We start from the raw sequence: 26,117 nt of genomic DNA on the forward strand, positions 1-26,117 counted from the left end.
AAAACAAAAAGGTTGTTTTCTCCAAATAACGAGAGAGAATCATCCTGAGAAAATGATTGAACTGTGTTTGATCATATGAAGGAGACGAGACAAAAAAAAAAATCAGCTTCATCCTGACAGAAAAAAAAAAAAAAGACTTTAAAAATTCGATTGTTTACGGCAGAGGATTAAGGCCACTGGAAAAAATTTAAATAAGATCCAGTATATTTTTTTTATTACTCTGAGAAAAAGGGCAGAATTCTGACTTAAACCTCAGAAATCTGACTTTTTTCTCAGAATTATGAGTGTTTTAATTAATTTTTTTTTTTTATTGTTCTGAGATTAGTCAAATATAAAAAAAATATACATATTGGACCTTAATTTAATTTTTTTTTTCCCAGTGGCCCTAATCCTCTTAAGTAAGTGTTAGATCTCAAATTAACAAAATAATCATCAGATCTTTGAGACAATAAACTTATCATTAACAGGAGAAAACAGGCTTTATTTGGAATTTTGAGATTATTAAACAATAATCAATTAATATGAGAAAACGTCTTGTGTAAACGTAATGAAATAATTAAGTCAAAATAATCAGAGCTCAAGAAAAGTAACGTGTTAGATCCTGTTAATGGATAATTATTTGATTATCATCCATTTACAGGAGGGAACAGGCTTTATTTAGAGATAAAAATACAAAATCAGAGCTTGATTTAATTAAATTTTATGATAGTTAAACAAGTTTTTGGTCAAGATGAGATAAATAATTAGGTCAAAATGATCAGAGCTGAATATAAGAGGTGTGTCCTTGTTAATGGATGATAATGAAATAATTAGATCTTGACAAAATGACTTTAAATAATGAGATTCAGTGTTAGATCTCAAATTAATGAAATAATTATCAGATCTTGCGATAATAAACTTATCATTAACTGGAGATTTAAGGAAATAATGAATTTTATGATAGTTCAACAATAATCCATTAATATGAGAAAATAAGTTTTTTTGTCAAAATAATGAGATAAATAATTAAGTCAAAATAATCAGAGCTTAAGATAAGAAACCTGTTAGATCTTGTTAATGAATAATTATATTATTATCATCCATTAACTGGAGGGAACGAACTTTATCTGGAATTTCAGATCAGGAGCAAATGAGTTTCATCTGGACATAATGAGACTGATAATTAGACATTAAATAAATGAAATAATTAGAGTTTCTGATAATTAACTCTTCAGACTATGATAACGAGTCAAAACAGGAGAAAATGAGTTTATTCTCATAATAATATAAAACTAGATCTGGGGATAGTAAAATATTTATAACGAAGCAGATTTATTATCAAAATAATTCAACAAATGTTTAAGAAAATGAGCTTTTATCACCTCAAAATAAGAATGAACCTGGTATCAAACTAAATCAAACTGAGGCGTGGAAACAGCGTTAAAAAACAACCGCAAACCCCAGCGTTTTCTGTTTCAGCGACGGCGGAAACGAATGTGTGTTTATTGTGAAACGGAGGCAACTGAATCTAAAAAAGTTTCATTTACACACACACACATACATCTTAATCTTTAGTATCTTGTGTACATGAACATGCATCATATGTAGGAAAATACTATACTTTGTTTTTTTTGTTTTTTTAAGAGTATGGGGCCGTTTCTTCCACAATAAACACATCAGATTTATTTTCACGATGGAAAAAATCAATGTATAAACTTAAAGAACTACGCGAGCCGTCACTTTAAATCTGAAAACATGGATTCAATTTAATCTGATGCAAATGAGGAAAGTTGATGCGAATTATAATGTGTGTAAATGTTCACTTTGTGTGTGTTTTTTTTTTTGACAAATCGATGTAAAAAATGCAAAAATCTAACTATTATCTCCTCTACCTCGTCTTATTCTGATCCATTCGCTTCAGGATTCCTCAAACATTTGAACTAAACGTCTAAGAGCTGACCTGGTCTTCTGAGATCTTTGATTATGTCTGAAAAGTTGCAGAGAAGTTTAGAGTGTAATCGCGGTGAACGACGATGAAGATGAAGAGGAGGAGGAAGAGGAGGTGGAGATACGACGGTGCCATTGTGTGACCCTGCAGCATTATGGGAGTGAGAGGGAGGAAAAGAAAAAGAAGCCAATGAGCGAGTGTCGAGAAGAAGCTGCACCGAGGGGAGGAAGAGCAGGAGGAGGAGGAGGAGGAGGAGGAGGAGGATGCTGGTGCTTTGCAGTCGCGATGGCGCCTCAGGTGTCGTGGAAATCCTTCAGCAGCGTGCGTCGCCTCTGCTCAGCGATGTGCATCTGATTCTCCAGATCCTGAAACAAAGACAACGGTCGAACGTAAAGACGATGAAGAGCAAGAAGTGGGGAAAGACAGAAGCACCAACAGAGGACCGACGGATTGAAATTATACAAGGAATTAGGGTTGTAACGATTACCGGTATAACGATAAACCGCGGTAAAATTGCAGATGGTCAGTATTACCGTTTAAACTCTAATTATCATGATAACCATGTTTGATTACCACACTTTTCCAGAGAAAACGCAGATGTAAAGATCTGCTTTTATGTCAAATATTTGAGTATAGTTTTAATTTATTACAATTTTAATTTTCTATACCTAATATTTGGAACCAATATTCACTTTTAAAGTCTTTGAAAAGGTTTGTTAAACATCTGTGTGTTATTTATGCAATAAAGTATATACATTTTTCAAAACGGATTTTATATTTTTTGGTGTTTTTTTGTCCTTTTGTGTTTTTATAGTAGGTTAAAGTGAAAAAATAATAGACAGATGATATAGATGAAGTTGTGCTGAAAAAAAGATCCCAAACATGGGTATGGTAAACATTTGTTTATATAGTATATAAAGGCAAAATCAAAAGGACTGAAAAATGGACAAAATAGGCTCAGACCACTAAGGGTTAATACTTGACTGTTTCTGCAACAGAAAGTGCATTGTGCCAATTATTTTATTTGGTTTTTTTGTTGTTGTTGTTTTTTTTTTCCAAAATACAACTTGGTTAAATTATTTCAGTGTGTGTATTAGTACTTTTTGAGCACATTTCAACAATACCGCGATAATAATGATAACCGTGACAATTTTGGTCACAATAACCGTGATATGAAATTTTCATTTCGTTACACGCCTAGAAGGAAAATATACACTCCACACAAAAAGTTAAGGATATTTTTAATTTTGGGGCTATTTTTTTCAGTCAGGACTCTTGTACAGCGCTTTTTACTTCTTTGTTTGTGAATTGAAACACATTTTTTTTTAATGACCAGACATAGTTTTATTTACAAATGGCAAAAATGACAAAAAAAATTAAATATCCTTAACTTTTTGTAGTGTACAATGGAAAAAAGAACTCACAAACTGAGATAACAATAAGCAAAAATGGACCAAAAATGGACCAAATGGACTGTTTACAGAACCTGGAATGATGGAAGGACTGAAGAATGTGAAAATAATGTCGCGAACCCAAGAAGGTTGGTTTCGTTTTTTTTGTGACTGTGTTTCTAAAATTTTAATAAAAACTTAAGTGATTTACCAAATGGAGCAGATCACATTCTTACTCTGGCTCCAGAAAACCATTCTTTCAGAACTTATTCAGCTTCAATAAATCAAGACTTTTCTTATAAAACTAAATCTCATTAAACTAGTCATTCGTCTAAACAAACGTACAACTAAAACCACTTGTACTTTATGTTTGGAGCAGCGTTACTTTAGACTGGACTAAAATAAAGACTGGACTAAAACAGTTGAACTCAGACTCCAGCCTGGTTCTACTTTCCCATCATTAAAAGTCCTGTTCTTCTGTTTTTGACCACTTGGGGGCAGAGCTCAGCAACAAACACAAAAGGCTTCAGTCCCATCACACATTGGTGATGAATGACTGTGATCCACCTCCATAAAGACAGTATATTTTAACTGTTGGACATAAAACAGTGATTCCTGCTCCTTTCAAATCCCATTCCATGTCAGTCGTACACCTGCACAGTCTCCCTCTGAGTGGTCTTTCATTAAACCTGTTTAACCACCCCCTGGTTCCACAGACTCCCAGTCAACTTCTATGTGAAAATATTAGGTCTGTGACCCCCCCCCCCCCCCAGGACTCATTCTGGTTTCATCTGTTTTATTTGGATTTTCTAATCAGTGATGTGGTTCTACTTTATATTTTTTCTCTGTTAATCATATCTTATGTCAGATTACACACAACAATACTTTTACACTCTTATTTATGTACATTTCTTTGACTTATATTGATAATATCTGTAACTACTACAAATTACTGTTCTGTTTTAATGCGTATACACATGCACACACACACACACACACACACACACACACACACACACACTACTGTTTAAAGTTTTAGGCATCCTTTAGATTAGTTTTGCAGCATTGAAATGAACGTGCACATTTATTTACAGTACAGTAAAGTGTGTACATACTACAGTAAAGTATGTTCATACTACAGTAAATGTAGTAAAAACTTTTGCACAGTACTGTGTATCTTTTGTACTGATCATTTCTTTCCTGCTACTTTTATGATACTTGTATGAAGCAGCTGTAACACAACAGTTTCCTCTGGAATTAATAAAGTATTCTGATTCTGATGGATGCTTTGTCTGTGATGTCAGACTTTGATTGACAGGTGTGATTGACAGCTTGTTGGACTGTGTACATCTGTTATTTAATCAAACAATATGTAAAATGACAGTGATTTCATGCTTAAATTGTCTGTTTTAAAGTCAGTAATCTAACATTTAGCATTAGTTCACCTGTGACCCCTCACACTCCTGTAGCTCCTCCCCTTTTATCCAAATATGGTCACTTCCTGCTCCAGAAACCCAACATAGTTGGAACCAGATTGTAAACGACCGGCGTCCAAACCGTCTGTTTCTGAACCACCAGGTGGCGCCACAGCTTGTCTCTCCACGGTTCTACTGTGTCTGTGTTCTGTGTTCTTACCCCTCTGTCGCTGGCGCTGAGCTCGCCTTCGCCTCCGACCACGCCCCTCTCGTAACTGTCCGCCCGCTCCACCTTCCACGACAGGTTTTCTATCTCTGCTTCCAGCTGAGCCTGCTGGTACTCGAACTGCCCCGAAGACGAGTGACAAAGACAAACAGAGCCAGTCATGAGCGTTTCAAACACAACAGGACCAAACTCCCATCACTCTTCTATTATTATGGTCTGTCTAAGTTGTGTAATGAAGTAAAAATACAGCAGACGTGTTTATTTCTCACCAGTTTCTTGCGTGGCCCGGACTCCATGTAGTAGGCGTAGGGGTAGGTGTACTGCAGTGTGTAGCGACACTGGACACCACAAAAAACACACAACATAGATTAGATTAGATTAGACAGAATTGAACTGAACCCACAGGAAATGAATGTTCCAGTAGCAGCACAACACATGAATGTATAAATAACAAATAGTACAAGAAAATACTAATAACAAATAATAACTAAGTAATTTTGTGTGTAAATAAATAAACTGTAGTGAAAAACAGGCAATCGCACAGTAGAAACTATTAGTGGAAGTAAATAATTAAGTACTAATCAACTGTTTTGACTGATTTAACATTAAATTCTTAATTTTAGTCAAGACTGTTTTAACTATGTCTTATTCCTGTTTTAATTTCCACCTTTGTTTTTATCTTTTCTGCCCTTTCCTTTAGTTTAATGTTTTATTCTCTATGATTTTATTGTAATTTTATGCCTTTGTATAGCACTTTGAATTGCCTTGCTAATGAATGGTGCTTTATGAATAAAACTGCCTTGCCTAATAATAAAAATAAATAAGTAACAAGAAAAGCATTTGGAAAGCGCAGTCCTCCACCAAGACAGATCTGCCCCCCCCCAGCCCATCACCACCAAAATTTAATAATCTCTTCCTTGTGCCAGTATCAACATTTCCTGAAATTTTCACAAAAATCCGTCCATAACTTTGAGTTGTCTTGCTCACAAACAAACAAACAAACAAACAAACAAGCAAACACGCAAAGCAAAGTGATCACAATACCTCCTGGTGGAGGTAATTATGTTAAAATATGCTAGGTAGGTAGGTAAATATATATATAGATATATACAGAGAAATTAATAATAGCAGATCTACTAATGATAATTATAATAAAATGGCAATAATAACAACAATAATAATAATACTTAGTACAGAATTTCAGAAAATACTGATCCATACCAACAGCATTGAGTCTAAGTTTGTACTTTGACATGAATGTTTAACAGATGTAGAAATGAGCGTTACTTAATTATTTTAACATATATTTCCTCCAGGACTAGAAGGCCTGTATGTGGACAAATGTCTGATACAGAGTCAGAATTTGCCATTTTCAATTGTGTTTAAAGGAAAAATACTTAAATTAACTTTACGGGAAAAAAATAACAATTTCTAATCTCCATATTTTATCATTATTTATTCTTATATCATGATTATTTTCATTAAAGATGAGCATCTATGATTATCAGCTTTAAGGTTAATGTTTTGTTTACACCATCAACTAAAACACATTCTGACCATGAAGAGTTGAAAACCACAATCACCTACATCATTCTCATCTTGATAATAATAAAAGCAACAATTAAAATAATAAAAAATAAATAAAATAAGCACTAAATCAGAGGATACAGATGTGTTTTTTCCACGTCCGTATCCACTGATTTTCCATCTTGGTTTTGTTTTTTTACTCCCAGAGTTCAAAACAAACAAAACTAGAAAAGCCCTCCACCATGGCAGATCAGTGCCCCCCCTCAACCCCCCCGGATCACCACCAAAACTTAATCATTTGTTCCTTGTGCCAGTATCAACATTTCCTGAAATTTTCATCCAAATCCTTCCATAACTTTTTGAATTATCTTGCACATGGACAGACAGACAGATAAACCAACGCCGGCAAAACCATAACCTCCTTGGCGGAGGTAATTATAAGGAAATAAAGATGTGAAAATGACATTTTTGACCCTATTATCCAACAATAATTCGAATTTTCTTATTTTATCATTAAACTGTTCACTGAAATTACAACCCTTTAGGATCTGAATACTCCAATAAAACCAAACATTAATCTTTAACTTAAAACCAATATTTTGTGCTATGTTTAATGAATATGAATGAACTCTTTCTGGTCTGTTTTGTGATTAAATCTGTGCTGAGCTTGTGTCCAGAGGCTGTTGAAGGTTTGATTCCTCCATCATGGATGAACACTGCCGTCTAAACTCTGAACTGATGACCCACTCCTTGTTTGTTTCCTCCCTGTTCAGACTAACATTTACTCATAAATCACTCGTATCCCCTTCCCTCCTCCGTTCACTCCCGTACCTTGGCCAGTAGCTTGGCGGCGTTATGCAGGTACTGCCAGTCGATCCAGGTTCCCAGGTTGTTCATGACTCTCTCGTGGATTTTCTCCTGGATCCTCTGGTACGTCTGAGCCTCCAACTGCAGAGACTTGTTGTGATTCTCCCACTGATGAAGAAGAGAGAAGACAAACGCATAAGGAAAAAAAACAAAAACGAGGGAATAAAAGAGGATTCACTGCACAGATTTTATTTTCTAACCCTATAAGGACGACCATTATAAACAGGCCTAGATTTATTTATGTTGTTTTTGTAATAAAAGTGTTGGAAAGTTAAAGTGTTTTTGGAAAGTTAAAGTGTTTTTTACGATTGTGTTTTTTTACTACTGTTTGTTTTTTAACTTGTGGATACTGCTGGAACCTGTAAATTTCCCTATGGGATGAATAAAGCATCTATCTATCTATCTAGAAAATGTCTTTTTTTTTGCCGTTTCTTTTGCACCTTTTTTCAGGAAGAACATAACTGTCAATATCTGTCAAAAAAATGGGCTTGCTTTTTTATCATATTTATTATGAAAAACAACTGTAAATGTTCAGAACGAAATTTTATGAGATTATAGAAATAAACGTTAATCTATTTTCCATGTGTTGATCCATTGTAGTTGTTCTAGATCATTGTGTCCATGTTCTTCATTTTCTTTTTGGTTCTTTGGTGTCATTTGGATCCTGTTGATAGTCTGTGTTCACTTTGTGTCTAGTTGTAGACAGAGCCGCTCATTTCACTGACAAAAACATCCATCATCTGATTCAAATACACACACTGCATCTGTGTATGAACTGGAAAGAAAGAAAGAAAGAAAGAAAGAAAGAAAGAAAGAAAGAAAGAAAGAAAGAAAGAAAGAAAGAAAGAAAGAAAGAAAGAAAGAAAGAAAGAAAGAAAGAAAGAAAGAAAGAAAGAAAGAAAGAAAGAAATGGAGCTCAAAACTTTTTTTAGGCAGGCGTTTAGTCCAGGTTGATGTTTTACGGGCATGTGTTACTGTCTGTTTCTTTGTACTCTGTCTTGTTTTTATCCTGGTGTATGTATGACATTTAATTTATTTTATTTTAAGCGTTTATTAACATTTTATTCTTAACTATAAAGCACTTTGTGATTTTATCTGTGAAAAATATAAATAACATTTATTTACTTACTAATCAATGAACTACACAAACTGGAAAATACAGATAAAAACTGAAAAAAAAAAGTAAAACACACTAGCAGAACACTCCAAAATAGCACTATCACTATTATGTACAATTATTTACTAAAATTCACCACTAAAACTTTGTTAAAACACTGCTAAAATTAATAAAAATCTTCTCTCTTTCACCGACTGGACTCTGCTGCTGTAAGCTCCGCCCACTTCCACCCCTCCCCTTCAGCCAATGCAGACCTCTACCCTAACGTGTTCTAGACCAATAGAAAGAGCCCAATCTCAAATGAAAGTTGACATTTGAATACTGTCGATAGCGATGCAAGTTCACACCTTTTGTAAGAAGCGCTTTAATGATGTCAGTGTTGTTGATATGGAAAAATAATGAAGTTATTAAACAAAAAAAAGTAACCTTTAGCAGATTTAATCTCTGAAGCAGACCATTTCTAAAACGTTGTAGACCAGTGCTATCAGATTATCAGTGTTAAATCAGAGCTCAGTCAGATTCTTGCTCACCCTCTCAAAGTAGAAGAGGTATTTTTTGAGTGCCTCTCTGGCCTGGGCCTGCTGACTCTGGTTGACTATGTCAGGGTTTTCTTTGTAGCGGCTGCACTCGTAGTATTCGCTGCCGTGAGTCTTCCAGTCGCCCAGACACATCCAGCAGAAGTCTGTCCGGAAAAAAGATGACAAAGACGCATGAAATGGTCTGAACACGATGGATTAATTTACAGAAAAGAACAAAAACCACAGGTGGTGAAACCTGACGGAACAACCACACGAGTAGAAAGAAAATGAAAGAAGCACATTGAACTGTTTGAGTTTATGGATATTTTATGTCATAGTTTAGTTGAGAAGAAAAGTTTTGATGCCAGTTACATTTTATATCTTGTTAGAAAATAGTTTTTTTCCTTGGAGATGCAGAGGTTAGGTCAAAGTCAAGGTTTATTTATTTTTACAGCACATTTAAAAACAGACACTACTGCCCCAAAGTGTTGTGCATAATCATGAAAAAACGGAAAAAAATTATTAGACCATCAAAAGTCATCAAAAACAATGGTTCTGTAATCCAGTACTAACTCCTGTGTGTCATGTGACTAAAACAGACAGAAAAGAAAACAATTGAATGACTAAAAGCACTGTTTTTGTCAGTACAATGACATGGATATTGATGCTACTTTGATGGAATCCATAATTCTGAGGTCAGTTTTAAGGTGGTTTCAGAATAAGTCACTGTTTTAAACTACTGGACATATGACTGCACATTTAAAGGAGAGATTTTGTCACCAATAGTTAAACTGTGTGAGTAGGCTAATGTTATGAAAGGCTAACGGTATGAAAGGCTAACGTTCTCCTATGTTTGCCTCATGTTGAATCCATTTCCATTCATGCAGCTGCTTGTGTTTCCAGTAAAACCTACAAACTGCTCCTGATCAAATCATGATAATTTTATAAGAGTGAGCAAATACTACTGATGGATTTTTGGGTAAAATAAATAGAGTAGTCTGACATGTCACTGCTTCTAACAGGGTGTTTTTCTGGATTACTTTAAGGAAAAAAAAAAAAAAAAGACGGCTTAATTGAGAGTATACCCACTTCTCCAGGGACCAGTACACCACTGATTATATGATTTTCTTTCTTTCTTTCTAACATGCAAAGAAACAAAATAAAACAAAACCGAAATAACATTTAAATGAACAGCACCTGTCTTTGAGTACGAGCAAATCTGAATTTACATGGTTGAAAAGGAGTAAAAAGAAGTATAAACTTATTTAATCCCATCCCTCAAGTAAGATTATGAGTAATGTATTATAATATACAGTGAATATAACGTATATAGGCTTGGACAGTTTATTTTTGATACGTGTAATATTTTGAAGTTATTTTGTGGAGTTTGCATGAGATTATATAAACTGCACTTCATCCCGCCCCTTTTCGAATATGTTTTTTTCTTCTTAGTTTTTCTTTGTCATTTTTGGTTTTAAACTCAAAATAAAAAACAAACTACATACCGTGTTTGCACTTGGAGCATTGCTGAAACAAAAACAGATGAGGAAGTCAAATTAGTGACGCAGAAACTTGAGAAAAACAACAGCTGTCAGTCGTGTTTCAGTGTAAGTGAATGAATCTGTGCTAAAATGCACATAAAGGTTGGAGTTCAGAACAGTTAGAGTCTGATTCAACACATGTGGTGTCATCTACAAACAGCTACACAACGTGAGGACAGAGGTGTACAACAGGTAACACACATCAGATCAAACCGACTGTTGAAATATTAAAGTTGAAGACACCAGCTCTGAAAATGTGAAGATATTTTAAGCGTTTCCTGTGTTCTGAGAATGTGTGATTTTCAGCTCTGACTCACCATGTGATTGCACCCGCCGTTCTTCTCAATGCAGATATTGCACTTAGGACACTGAAAGACACACAAACACCAGATCAGTGTGGAACACAAACCTACGGCTGAATCAGAGTGACTGCTGTGTTGGTTTGTTTGTGTAAATCTGTGCCGATGCGTCGTACGTCTTTAGTGTGTGCGCTGATGTAGTTGGCCGTCTCCGAGTCGTCTGCACATTTGGTCAGCCATTTACGGATTGTTGCACAGTCCGTGGGTGCATGGTACATCTGACGGCATTTAAAACTAAGAAGAAGAAGAAGAAGAAACAGGATCACATTATGCACCGGAAACAACAACAATTATAACAGAGGATGGATTTCATCTACAAACAGAACATGTAGATATTAGAGTGTGTTAAAGATTAGGCTCATGCTTCTTTTACAGAAACTGCATCTCTTTCTGCTCTGGATAGCTCTCTGCAGATAGATTTACATTTATATATAAATGTACATACATTTATATATTTACAGCTTAAATAAAGTTATCAATGAACAATACTAACTGCAAAAATACAGATAAAAACTGTGAAAAATAGGTGAAAAAAAAGCTAAACTTGACAAAAAGACTCTACAACAGCGCTATCACTATTACAGGGCTTCTGCAAGTATCAACAAATCTAATTTAATGCTTTTTAATGCCCTTTTTAATGCCAATTTAAACAAACTCAATGCCCATGTCCAACTGCAGATGCACTTTTATATATAGTTTTATATATATATACATGTACCGTCCACAGGCTTTAACCAGGTTCTCTATAGTTCCTCCTCCAATCACTTCTACTCAAAACGTGCATTTTCCCATTTTTCCCACATTTGCTAATATTCCCTCCGCTCCTTCACCACAGCGTGAGCACACTCACAGCACGTTGTATTCCAAGCATTCAGTGTTGTGACTTCGTTTATTGGCCATAAACAATCGTCAATTAAAGTGTTCCACCTGTCAATCATTACACTATACTTCAGATCAAAATTATTAAATGTTTATAGAATCAAAATAAATCGTGAATAACAATAGCTTTTTCCATCAAGTGTATTTAATTTTTTAATGCCTCTGGACAATCACATTTAATGCTTTTTAATGACATTTAAGGGCTTAATTTTCAAAAAATCTATTTAATGAGTTTTAATGCTTTTTAATGACCTGCAGAAACCCTGTTTACAGACACTGCATCTATTTCTGCCTTGAATAGCTCTCTGCATATAGATTTACATATACATATAAATGTACATACATTTATATATTTACAGCTTAAATAAAGCTATCAATGAACAATACTAACTGCAAAAACACAGATAAAACAGTGACTAAAAGGTGAAAAAAAGCTAAACTTGATAAAAAAAAAAAAAAGACTCCAAAACAGCACTATCACATATACAGACATTTATAGAATATTTACAGATAAAATACAACTATTAATGAACTATACAAACTGGAAAAAACACAGATAAAAACAGTGAAAAAAGGTAAAACACACAAGTAAAATACTCCAGAACAGCACTATTACTATTATATACAATTATTTATGAGAATCCACCACTAAAATCTCACTTAAATGCTGCTAAAAGTAATAAAAATCTTCCATCTTTATCTGACTGACTGCACTTGGCTCCGCCCACTTCCACCCCTCCCCCTCAGCTAATGCAGACCTCTACCCTAATGTGTTCTAGAACAATAGAAAGAACCCGATCTCAGCTAAAAGACGATGTTTGGATTTTGTCAATAGGAAGAACGGTTCAGGAGTTACGGTCGTTTGAATGATGTGAAATGCTAAACGTGTCACCGGAGACACAAAGGTCTTTGAAGGGTTACTAATAAAACCAGTTTAAATGGAGCTCAAACTCTCGGTGTAATGTTGTGTGTACTGACGCCTGAAGGTTTTGCTTTGTAGTTGTTCAGGTTGTGTTTGAGTGAATGCATGGCGGTACCAGAAGACTTCGCTGCAGCGGCTGCATTGAACCCTTCGCGCCCGAGGCTCCTGGACCTTGATGACGATGGGACAGTCTGCGCCGGGACACAACTGCAACTGGAAGTGACTCTGCAAGACACAGGAAACACACTGAAGCACCAGGACGGAGACGGACGACGCGCTGACGAGGACATCAGTTCAGTCCTCCTGTGGATCCATGACCGCTCAGAAGGACATCAGGTTTTAAACGTCACTTCAATAACTAAAAATAGAACCAGTGTCCCTGAATCTCATGTTCTATCCATAATCAATACAAGGTAATTTTCTTTAAACATCTCAGGTTGTTCACATTTTATTATTAAAGGATGGTTTGTTCATGTAAATATTTTGATAACTTTATGGGGTTTTTTGCACTAAAACTGTCATTATTTATGGGCATAATGTAATATTTTTTCACATTAAACCAAGAAGAATATTTGGAGTCATTATTAATTTTTTTTATTATTATATTTTATGGTTTAATTTTTGAAATTTTACAACACAAACATTTAGAACATAGTGTCAGTTGTCGTCCTGTATATTGTCCATTTTTTCCCATTGATCTTCCCATGCTGCTTGCTGTAGTCTTATGATATATGTAAGTCTCTCCATGTTGTGAATTTCTTCGACAATGTCTCTCTAATTATTTAGGGTAGGGGGGCCCTCTGGGGGGGGGGGGGGGGGGGTGTCCCTCTTTACACCATTTGCGTTTTTAGACGCTACCAAGAGGATTTTAATCAAACATTTATCCTTACTTATTATGTGTTTTCCAGTTAAATGACCCAAATATAGCACAGAACGTGTCCTTGGTCGTTCGTATCTAAATATTTTCCCCAGTTCTTCACTGATATTATTCCAATTTTGGGATAATTTTGTGCACTGCCACAAAACATGTGCATGACCCACATCCTGCTCACCACACGACCTCCAACAAGGCTGAGGTAATGAGAGTGAAGCTTTTTTGGATCTTTGATGTTATAAAAAAATCTCACTGAATTACACCGGAAATATGCACAAATACTGAACACATTTTTATTTGATTACAACAGGATCTAATGTTATATCACAAAATGGTCCTGTGTTCAAACTTAAACTATATTTTACAGACATTACAGTTTAAGATCCTGTTCTAATGTTCATGTTCTATTAGTTCGGAACAAACATCACAACATTATTTTTGTGCAATCCCAGCAAAGGGACTAACATTATTTAATAAAAGAGTGTTAAATAATAATGAATGAAATATAAACAAAAAAAACAAAAATGAACCTCCACAATATCTGCATTTGAATGAATACCTAAAAATATGAATACAGTACTTTTTAATATCGATACAGTATTGTGAAATGAAATATCGCAATATATTGTAGAACCGATATTTTCCTACACCCCTTGTTATTAATATCAGTGTAATTTTTACATTTCACAAATTCATCCCCTGGGTTGGACTGGACCATTTGGTGAGCTGGTTTTGACCGAGGGGCCGTATGTTTAACACCTGTGATCTAAAACTTTGACGGTTGTGTTCAAAGGTGAACTTTTTGGACATAAAACCCATTCTTGTTCTGAGCACAAGCTTTTTCTTCTCATTTGTGAACATGCAGCCTCTGAGTAAACACACCTCGACATAGTCTCTGAAGAGGTAGCGTCTGTATTTGTCCTTCAGTTCCTCTCCTGGCAGCAGCGGCAGGACGAAGTCTTCAGGCATCTGCAGGGAACAGTCCTGAGCCATACACGAGATACCTGAACACAAACACAGACAGAGTCCAGTCAGCACCTGCGGGGGGGGGGGGGGGTGATAGTTTCTGCCACAGTAGTAATAAAACAACAATGACAATAAAAAGGTGAGACCATAAGACAACAATCATAAACACACATACTTAACCCTTTGATGTCTGAGTGTCTGGACCCTAAACTCTTCCATAAATGTTAAAATCAACATGTTTAATGACACTTTTGTCATTTTGTCATGTTAAAAATAATCATTTGTATTAGATCTTGGTCTACAAAAGAATGATTTCCTGCTTGAAATATTTTTTCTTTTAACATTTAATGATTAAAAAATTTTTTGAAATATTTTGAAAACCTGAAAAGCCAAGTATATATCGTAATAACATATAGTATATAACAGAAATAGAACAATGTCAACAACCATTTAGTGAGTCCTTTGGTTTTACTGCTGAATGAATCACAGGTTCAGGTGTAATTCTATTGTAAATGAATGGGTGTCATTTCGACATAAATACAGAAGCTTGGGGTAATAATAGAAAAACTAAAGCTTCATAAAATCTATAAAAGATAAGTGAAAATGTAAATGGCATGACATCAGTAACACTTTTTTTGAGGAATACCTGGAATATGAAACAATAACTTTTCATTCCAAAGATGTTAGAAGAAAACAACTTCACTGGGTCATTTTGACCCACTTGTGCATCTATGGGTTAATTCAATGTAAATTGATGCTAATGCTACCTGTGCTGTATGGGGTTGAGCATAGACATGGCTGAGGGTATGAAGAAGAATCTGGATCTGTTGGTTTTGGCTGATGTTTGAGGGTGAGCGCTGGCAGACATGTTGGAGTTTACCTTCTTTAACACCTGGTTTTTGTAGTTCTGACAGAATTTTGCTGAGTACCAATGATTTTACTGCTGACATTTATTTTCCTGATCAATGGGTTTTTTTGTTTCAGATTGAATGACACAAACCAGCAAATGAAAGAAAATGTGATAATGGACTCAATAAAAGGTCTATAAACCAGTCGTCAGAGATCTGTCCGCCTGGAGCTCAGACAGTTTCCTGAGGCTGAACAGATGCTTCTGACCCCATTTCCCATCATCCTTCAGTCTGACAGGGTTTGTGTGTTACAGTGACCCACAAACTAGACCGGGGTCACGTGTCCTCATAGACTCGTCCTTCACCCGGCTGATAAAGAAACTCTTATCAGGCTCAGAAGGACTTGGCTAGAAGTCACCGAACGCATCACACACATGGTTTTAAAAGCAGCAAGGACGAGCAGAGTAAAGACACAAACAGACAGAACACATTCACTATGAACCGTCTGCATTTCAACACATACAAACACTGCAAAATAAACCGTCTGCGCTGATAAAACTGCATCCTGTCCAACCATTAGGACATTACCGTAGGAACACACCTGCCTGATCATTTACACCAGATGGGAGTCATCCACACTCATATTACAGCCCCCCCCCACCCCCCCCAGCTCCAGAGTTATGGTTCTGATTTTCCATCCTTCAGAAACATGTAAATAAATATGGAGCTGTGCACAAACAGCTGCCAGGAACTCCAGTGTTTCCTGTCTTTACAAACAGAATCCAGGATCCAACTATACACAAGAACCAGAGGCATTCTGGGTAATAAGTAAGACGAACTGATGTAAAATCAACATGTAAAGCATCACACACGACTAATGGAATTTAATTTATTATGTGTTTCAGTAAAGACGTGATCTGAAATGATGTTTCTGTTCATTTTTTCTTGGTTTTTCCTGAACCCCTTCAGCCCGTTTGACCAACTTTTTCACAAACTTATGGAAGATGTTTGGTCCCAGACAGGACCTGAGGCCTGTGTGTGTCGACCCCCTTCAGCTGTGAGCCAAAGGTTACAACAACGTTCAGAGGAATCCAGTAGAAAAACACAGGGACACAAAAAACAGATACACACACTGTTGAGTCAAACACAGTGAGACACAGCCACACACAGACCAGCCAACAGACTGCACAGACACACAAAGACACACACAGACACACAAAGTCACATGGAACTGCAAAGACACACAAAGATACACACAGATACACAAAGGCACACAGAACTGCACATACACACTAGGACACACACAGACACATGGAACTGCACAGAAACACAGATACACAAAGACCCATACAGACACACTAAGACCTGCACAGAGACACGCAAGACACACTAAAACACACAGACACACACTCAGACTACGTTCACATTCTTAATGCACAATTTTGATTTTTTTTTGTTGAAATACAATTTTTTTGTGTGCTCATTCATATTCCACATTAAATGCAACTTCTATCAGTTTTGAGTCTGAACTGAATGTGACCCTGAAATGACCCACATGCACTAAAGAGGTCCTGATGGAATACGAGACCATGCAGACACACACTGTGTTTACAGAAGTAACACTCCTGGGACGCAGAATTGTGACGTTTGTCGCATTTCAATGATATAAAGGTCGGATAAATGCGACCTGACCGTTCAGACTGAAGTTGCATTGTAAAACATCAGATATGTATCGGATTTACAACCCCATATAAAAGTGGTCTGGGTCAGATTTAGGACCACATATGAAAGTGGTCTGGGTCGGATTAGTGCTGTTCAAACTGTCTTTAACACACTGCACAGATCCACAAAGACCCACACAAAAGACACACTATGAGACACACAGACTCACACCAAGATCCACACACACAAAATACACACTAAGACCCATACAAAAGATACACTACGAGACACAGAGATCCACACAGACTCACACATACACACAAAACACACACCAAGACACACACAGTGACCTGCATAGAAACACACTGATACACAAACACACAGAGACACACAAAAGACACACTGTGAGACACACAGACACAAAATACACAGACACCTGCACAGAAACACAAACACACACAAAAATACACTAAGACCCACACACACAGACCCACACTAACCCACTACTCACCCACTCCCATGCCGTCTTTGACCAGTACAGTGCAGTGCTGCTCCCAGCATGCTTTGCAGAAGGAGTGCTGGCAGGGCAGTGCCAGCAGGGAGTCTCTCCGTACGACCTGTAGACACACACCACACTGGAGGGACTGAGGGGCCTGAAACACACAAAAAGAACACACATCACCTTCACACACGAGGACACACAACTCAAATACACAAATCTGTTCAATCCAACCAGATGCAGTGTGTGTGTGTGTGTGTGTGTGTGTGTGTGTTTAGGTAAAAACTGTGTCCAGAAACGAGGACGACAGCAGCGTCACACACACACAGCTTTGATGCAGAGTTGGTGTAACTCACAGTGACAGATCTGGAGGAGCTGCTGGGCTGAACCAAAGCGTCTGACAACAGCAGAGATGAGTTGGACTTATATCTGCACCAGAGTCAAACAAAACCAAACATTTAGAAACACACAGAACCGAAAGAACCCATGTATGAGGTGAAAACAGAACCGAGGCTGAAGCTGCTTCACGGAACAACAACAAACCCATTAAAGTGTCAAAGAAGAGGACGTGACCATGCCGGGTAATAACAAAGAGGCGTGAAGAGAAGGAAAGGAGGTCAAAACATGAACTACTGGGAGCGTACCTGTCCAAAATTTGTTGAACCTGCCAGTGAAAATGCACCAGGACCAGTTTTGCTACCGCTGGTAAAACCTGGAACAAACACAGAGAATGAACATGTAACATTTATTTGTACAAACTGTCTCATATCACTGTCATGACACTGGACATTCCAACTATGATACAATAAAAGATACTGAACGCAATGTTTGAAACCATGGGAAAAATGACCAAAATGAAGGGATACACTTTTAGATTACACACAACATCTGCCTCTGCTTTCACAGATAAATATACTGAAGGATGAGGTCAAGGGCATCACAGATGGACCGCCCACTACTGTTTGATTCATAACTTTTGAACCAGAGAAGTTTCAGACAAATATTCCACATAACTGTACATTTCTAAATGCCATCTTAAACAGACTCACAGGCTCAATTTAGTTTCAAATATTTTCAAATGAAAAATATCAAAAACTACTGCGTCACAGATGGATAAAAAATTAACATCTATTTTTTGCAAGAATCCAAAGTTCTCCAAAGTGAAGTTCCTCTGAAATTTTCATCCTCAAATGTATTCAGTGTAAACCTTAAACCCCCTATTTTACAACCCAATAATTGGTTAGAGGAAAAAAATATTAGATCAAACCTACATAGAAAGAGTTTAGAGAAATGTCAGCATCACGGATGGACAACAAAAGTAAATATCAAATGAAACATTTTTTATTTCAATTATCAGTATCATATACATTTATCTACAATATTTACAACATACAAATAATATTAACATTATATTCAAATTATTTTGCATAGATATATGCATTTATTAATTGGAAACACTGTGTGTTTAGAATATGACATAAATAATAAAATAGTCAAATATCAATGTATTTGGAATAAATGTTGTTTATTTATAGAGTTTATAAAATGAACCCAGAATGACGGCACTAAACTGGGTCACTTTACAAACATTCACACTCACAAAACTACTCACATTTTTTTTTCATTTCAAAACACATTTTCCTGAAAATATAAGCAATTTCCTACCCAAAAATATAAGTTTGGTGTAGATTATTGTCATTTAATTTTTTTGACCAGATGTTATCCTTCCTTTGACTTTGCCCTGAAGTCACTTTTCCATTGATCCTCAAACTGTGTGAAAATAAGTTGTGCATAAAAATGTACCTAATGGAAAAATAATAATTTCACCAAAACTCTCATTTTTCGATGAAAAGTTTTTGCGCTTGCAAAGGTGGTTTTTCGGATGTGGCAAAATTGGTATATCATGCAAACCTGCAATGGAAAGACCTGTTTGTGCAACTCCAGTCATGTGAACAAAAAAAACGGATGTTGATGGATGTTACAACAAGACAAGAAGAAGAGTTTAAATCAAACACAGTGTGGTATGTGTGGACACACCAGGAAAAAAAAAGATTTCTGAATTTTGCACGAGATAGAGGATAGATTCAAAACACACAAATTCAACTATTATCACCAATAATGATTTCTCAAGTTGAATAAGGCCCAATCCCAACTCACATCACGGCCCCTCCCCCTTAGCCCTACCCCTCCATTTTGCTCGTTCATGTGAAGTGGTAGGGGTGTCCCGATTCTCGATGAGTCGGAGGGGAAGGGCTAAGGGGGAGGGCTGTTTGACCCTCTAACGGAGATTTTTCAGGACTACACAACAAACGGAGGGGTCTGAGAACTTTCCCATAATTCTGTTTGAATCATCGGTCAGATGGAGGTAAACACAGCAAAAAAGTGCAGCAGTGATGAAAGAAACACTTAACACTAACTTAATCGTTTGATCGACCATTTAATGCTGTTTCAATGTGTCATAGATCACATTTCAGTTGTTTGCGGGTTGATAGACATAAAAAGATGCCCATGGAACAGAGACAGTTCCAGCTGCTGACGACATGGAGAATACTGTCACAAACAAAGTTGTTGCATCTGTTTATAGCATCATCGATGATGTAACAGGTCTGGAGGGGTTGGACCATTTCACAGAGGAATGTTTACACCACTACCCCTTGCAACTCTGTTTAAAGGGGTAGCGCCAAGTGCAAGGGCCAAGGGGGAGTGGTAAGAGGGAGGGGTGAAAATGAGAATTGAAACTGGGCCAAAGTCACTTAAATAAACCCAAACATGTCGTCAGAGAAACCCTACAGAGATGATGCATCGTGTTGACTATCTGATCGATGAGAAACTGTGACAAATGATCCACTTCTCAGAAATACAGCCACAGAGCAGCTTTGTCATCTTGTGAACACACACTTTTAGCTTCACTGATGACTGCAAATGTGAGATCACTGTGGACTGTGTTTGATTTTACAAACTAGACACACACTGATTTATTTATAAAAGGCTGGTGTGACTCAGTCTTTTACTGTGAAATTATTACACAATACAAGCAGATAAAGCATCGAGTTTCTAGGTTTGAGGAGTTCAGAGTCAGTGATTCAGATGGTGTAGATCAGGGACGGTTCCACATTCAGCCCAGTTTGATCTCCAGTGGATCAGACTAGTAAAATAATACCTTAACCTATAAATAATGACAATTCCCCATGATTCTCTGCAAAAAAATAACATTAAATTATGAAAATATTTACATTTACAAACTATCCAAACAAAAAGATGTAAATAACTTGAAAAAAAAAAAAGAAATTTCTTAAGAAAATTAAGTGGAATTTTAACAATATTATGCCTCAACTCATCATTTACACATGTGCATTACAGATCATAACTACAAAGGAACAAAACATTTAGTAACAGGCAGAATACTGGTAGAATTACACTAATTACACTTTTCTTTACACATTTCAGGTTATTCACATTTTATTGTTAAAGCATAGTTTGTAAATGTCCATATTTTCATAATTAAAACAAAGAAAAAATTGGAGTCGACATTATTTACAGGCATAATGTAATTTTTTTTCATATTAAACCAAGAGGAAAATTTAGAGTCATTATTTATAGGTTATTATGATATTATTTTACTTTAGATCATATTGGACTGAATGTGGAACATGAACTAAAACCAGTTCAACACCATTAACTTAATATCTTAAGTGTAATTTTTGCATTTTGCAAATTCAATCCACAGGCCGGATTGGACCATGTGGAGCACCAGTTCTGGCCCATGGGCCTTATGTTTGACACCCTTTGGTTTAGAACAACTAAGGCTACGTTCAGATGCAGGTAAATGTGGACCAGATCTGATTTTTTCACCCATATGTGACCTGTATCTGATCTGTTAAAGACAGTTTGAACAGCACTAATCTGTCCCAGACCACTTTCATATGTGGTCCTAAATCTGTCCCAGACCACTTTCATATGTGGTCCTAAATCTGACCCAGACCACTTTCACATGTGGTCCTAAATCTGACCCAGACCACTTTCATATGTGGTCCTAAATCTGACCCTGACCCAGACCACTTTCATATGTGGTCCTAAATCTGACCCAGACCACTTTCACATGTGGTCCTAAATCTGACCCAGACCACTTTCATATGTGGTCCTAAATCTGACCCAGACCACTTTCATATGTGGTCCTAAATCTGACCCAGACCACTTTCATATGTGGTCCTAAATCTGATACATATCTGATATTTTCTAATCCGACTTCAGTCTGAACGGCCACGTCGCATTTATTCAACCTTTACGTCATTGAAATGCAACAAACATCACAATTCTTTGCCAAGAGGAGATGCCTTCATATTTCCTTCTGTAAACACAGTGTGTGTCTGCGTGGTCACGTGTTACATCAGGACCTCTTTTGTGCATGTGGGTCACTTCAGGGTCACATTCAGTTCAGATTCAAAACTGATAGAAGTCGCATTTAATGTACAATATGAATGAACACGCAAAAAAATCGAATTTCACCAAAAAATCTGAACCATGCATTAAGACGTGCTGTGTGAATGCAGCCGTAGAACCCCTCCCTGCTTTGACCCTGGAGCGTCAGGAAGCAGTCAGTCTGGTGGGAGCTGCTTCAGTTGTGCAGACAGACTGTGTTTGTGCTGAGCTGCTCCCATGGGTGATTCTGTGTAACTGTGAGGTGTTGGTGCAAAAACAGCAGCACCGTCAGCACAGTCCTCTGCAGACATACAGAGGAAAACAGAACTCTGAGTCAAGTACAGGAGGAACTGTTCATAATGGTGACGTCTGTCCAGGACAAACCATCACTGGAACTACAGTCTGATTTATTACAAACACACCTTTAATCTGCAAATCTAACACAGTTTTAGAGTGAAAACCAGGTTTAAACACCTTATACTGACAGAAAATGGAGGCATATTTGGTACTTCTTACATCAGTTTATAACATTTATACATTCCAGTTGGATGGACAGATCTTTTTACACGCAGACTAATACTCTGGTGTTCTTTTGTCTATTTTTTATTTTAGGTCTGCTTCCATCATATTTACTGATCTGCATCTGTTGGAATGACTTCAATAATTACAGTCTCTGGTCCCAGGATCTGTTTTATCTATATGTTCCAAAAGTCAGAACAGAACTGGGAAAGAAAGATTTAAATGTTCTGGTTCTACTGCCTGGAACAACCTACAGAAGGAGACCAAACTGAAGGAGCCAGTCTCTGTAAATACATTTAAAGTTATTTTAAATAAATGGCAAAAGGATAAATGTGGATGTAGAGATACTGCTATAAGATGCTTTTAAGGAACATTGCTGTTATACTTTTAGTACCTTTTAAATTATTGATGGTGTTTTATATGTATGTTCTTAGTTCAGTGATTTATGCATGGTTTTAGAACTAAGTTTTACTGTGTTTTATGTATAATTTTAGTAGGGGTGTGGCAAAAAAATCAATTCATATAAAAATTGTGATTCTCATTTACTACGATTCAGAATCAATTTAAAATGTCCCAAAATCGATTTTAAAAAATAAAACAAATCCGCCGGCAGTCTGCCTCCGTTTTGTAACATCATCCTGACATCATCACGCAGCCGGTTCTGGAACATACGCATGTGCGGTAAGCACCAAAACTAAGAGGAAAGTAATGGAGGAGGTAGGGTTAGCGGCTAGCGCGATTAGTGGCTAGTGCATTGACATGCCATCCAATGGTGTAAAATAACACAAAAGGATGAAAATGCGTACGTATAGCACACCAAATGCATTAAACTGGCGGCACATACAATGCGATTGGATGAGCTCAGTCTGTCAGCTGCATCACCAGAGTTTAAGGACACGGTGCAGAGTCAGACACCAGAGGACAACCAACGCACACTGCTGTGCCAAACCAAACTCCTGCCAAGCATGGATAAATGTTTAAAGCTGAATAAATGTGAAAAAGACAACTGAATGTCTGCATTTGTCATTCTGTCTTCCAAAGCAGACTGGAGTAGATCATGAGGATCCTTTGCACACCTATAGACTGAAGCAGAAATCAGTAGGAATGCAATCATTTTGAATCAAAAATTGTTTTGAATCAAAAATCGATTTTGGATCATATCGTAGCCCCAAAAATCGGAATCGAATCGAATTGTGAGAGAATAAAAGATTCCCACCCCTAATTTTTAGTGTTGAAATATTCAAGGTTAACTCAAACCAGTCACACTATAACCTTTTATGTCTTTACACAAGAGCAAAACATTCCATGGTTTTCATTTTCCATCAGATCAACAGAAGTCTGTGAGATAGAGTGTGATTCTCTCTGATTTAACAGTTCTATGTAGTTCTAATAGTATGGACATCTATGTCCATATCTAGCCGGTCTATGGACAGGTCCGTCCAGGTATTATATGGGGGTGTGTTCTGTCCCATACGTTAGTGATGCGCACATCAGTGGGTTACTGACGGGTTGGGTTGGGGTCGGTCAAAAGAATGTCAGTTTATTTGCGGGGCGGGTTGGATCAAATAATTCCACAAAAGCCCCCGCGGGTTGAAAAAACACGACTCGTGCATCACTACCAGATCTCAGAGTGAAACTTCTAGACATTTTACTAATTCCTCTAAGCCTCCTGCTGTTGTGCAGATCATTTTTCCTTCCCCTACCTTCAGAAACTTTAATTAGAGGGGGTAGGACATTTGTTTACCCCCCACCCCAGAACCGGGTCTGGATCATCCCAATCTCATGACTAAATCCGATCCGATCTTCTGAAAAATGCCAGCTCAGCAGCCGATACCAATCTGTAAATGGGATGGGGACATCCCTAGTTTTTAACTGTCCAGTTTGGTTCCTAAAGTTGAGGAATAGTCCCGTCTCCACCTTAAATATCTCAGCAAGTTGACAGGACGAATATTTTGGGGGATATTAGTAATTTTGGATACAATAGCCTTACGCTGCATGATGGGGAAATGAAGTTGAAAACAGGAACAATGCATTTGCTAACTTCAGTCCCTACATATCAGTATTAATATGACCCCTGGTTCCCCATGGGTCAACGCGCTAGTAATGTATATTAACCAAAGTTGCTGTTAATCATTGACATATGCCAGGATGAAAAAAATCCTAAAAAATAAGTGATCCAATTCAAATCTGGACGTCTCTATTAGACAAAGACTATACACCGCTATCTTAGTTTTTCCAGTACTGTGCAGCTCAAAGTTTCATCTGTGGGAAACAGAAGGTAACGCTTGTTTTAACTAAACACCACGTAAGTCTAAGAGTGAGCACCAAGAACCAGATCTAGACTGAGCCAGATCTGAAGTCTGCCAAAGGAAAAACTACTGTAGACGTCTGAGGATCAGAGGAGTTTATCTGGAACCCATCCTCTGATGGTGTAACACTGACACATACTGAAATATTCAGCTTTGGAAATGATTAGAACTCTGTAGAAAATCAAAGAGGGCCTCCAACGTGACCTTTTCTAATGTGAATGTAAACTGATTCCAGATGGTTCAACATCAGGTTACTGTTATTGAAAGAATTTGATTTTTGTTGTCATCAACTAAATGCAGCTTCTTTCGGTATATCTCTTTTTATTGCTGCTTGAATTGGTCAATTGGTAAATGTGCACATTAGTTTTAAACCCAAAAGAGAATGAGAAGTAAAAACATTCTTAAGTCACCCCATGGTATTTTTTTTAGCTATTTATCCAGATAAACATAGCTATAGTTAAAGTGAATGCACATTTATAGATGTCAGTCTATTGTCTGCCAAACCATGTATTGCACAGAATTGGAAAAACACCAACAAACCCAGAACCACCCAGTGGCTCAATCAGATGATGTCTAGCCTTCCATTAGAAAGAATAACCTACATTCAGAATGCCAAACAGAAGAATTTGAACAAATTTGTAGACCCTTCATAAACTATGTCAAAGAGTTCGACCAAATAGACAGTTCAGTCGACTGTTAACATTATATGAATTGCAGTTTCTGGTTTTATATGGTGGTTTTTTTTTTTTATATTGTATAACCTGGACACAGAGGATTGCAGTGGACTCTGATTTTTGTTTAGTTGAACTACCACTGTCAAAAGGAAAGCTCTGTTTGATGTTTTGTATGCTGTTATTTATTCATTTTTATTATTTTCGCTTTGAATTAAAATGGTACAAATACGTAAAGGAGGGAAAATTGTGACTGAAGTGAATGCTGTGATTTCATGATTGTAAACCTCAATAAAAATATTCTGGAAAAAAAAAACCAAAAAACATCCATAAGTCTGTAATTTCAATGTGTAGCAGTGAGACGGGATCTGTTATTTATAGAATAATAAACTCAATTCATCCTCTTCAGCGTTTCTCAAAAACATCAGCTTCAAATCTCGGCACAAATGTCAATGTTTCTACTAAAAAATGCTGCTGTGAGCGGTCCGGTGTCCAGGTGAGCATATTATCCACACTTTACACTTCATATTATTAAAGGTCATTTTATTTTTCACAATTAGTTTAAGTTCAGAATTCAGAAGTTGTTCATTTGTGCATGACTTTTTAAATTCTGACCCATCCACTAAAATCAGCACATTGTAAACAGTGTTAAATTCCTAGA

General features: G+C 36.8%; 1 protein-coding gene across 2 annotated transcripts in view; it reads right to left on the bottom strand.

Moving 5' to 3' along the window:
- Nucleotides 1-376: 376 nt before the first annotated feature.
- Nucleotides 377-26,117, bottom strand: part of arih2 (ariadne homolog 2 (Drosophila)) — a 35,339-nt gene continuing 9,598 nt past the window's right edge. For both annotated transcript variants that reach the window (XM_030138886.1, XM_030138888.1), the window contains exons 3-15: nucleotides 18,183-18,250; nucleotides 17,895-17,967; nucleotides 17,551-17,692; nucleotides 14,446-14,567; nucleotides 12,805-12,914; nucleotides 11,005-11,122; nucleotides 10,847-10,897; nucleotides 10,494-10,515; nucleotides 9,001-9,152; nucleotides 7,318-7,461; nucleotides 5,229-5,297; nucleotides 4,954-5,079; nucleotides 377-2,292 (exon numbers count right to left, since the gene is read on the bottom strand). In XM_030138886.1, the coding sequence (XP_029994746.1) occupies nucleotides 2,221-2,292; nucleotides 4,954-5,079; nucleotides 5,229-5,297; nucleotides 7,318-7,461; nucleotides 9,001-9,152; nucleotides 10,494-10,515; nucleotides 10,847-10,897; nucleotides 11,005-11,122; nucleotides 12,805-12,914; nucleotides 14,446-14,567; nucleotides 17,551-17,692; nucleotides 17,895-17,967; nucleotides 18,183-18,250 (1,269 nt within the window). In that variant the 3' untranslated portion in view covers nucleotides 377-2,220. The remainder of the gene's footprint in view (nucleotides 2,293-4,953; nucleotides 5,080-5,228; nucleotides 5,298-7,317; nucleotides 7,462-9,000; nucleotides 9,153-10,493; nucleotides 10,516-10,846; nucleotides 10,898-11,004; nucleotides 11,123-12,804; nucleotides 12,915-14,445; nucleotides 14,568-17,550; nucleotides 17,693-17,894; nucleotides 17,968-18,182; nucleotides 18,251-26,117) is intronic.

Source organism: Sphaeramia orbicularis, chromosome 7, assembly GCF_902148855.1.
Source record: "Sphaeramia orbicularis chromosome 7, fSphaOr1.1, whole genome shotgun sequence".
NCBI classification, from domain to species: Eukaryota; Metazoa; Chordata; class Actinopteri; order Kurtiformes; family Apogonidae; genus Sphaeramia; species Sphaeramia orbicularis.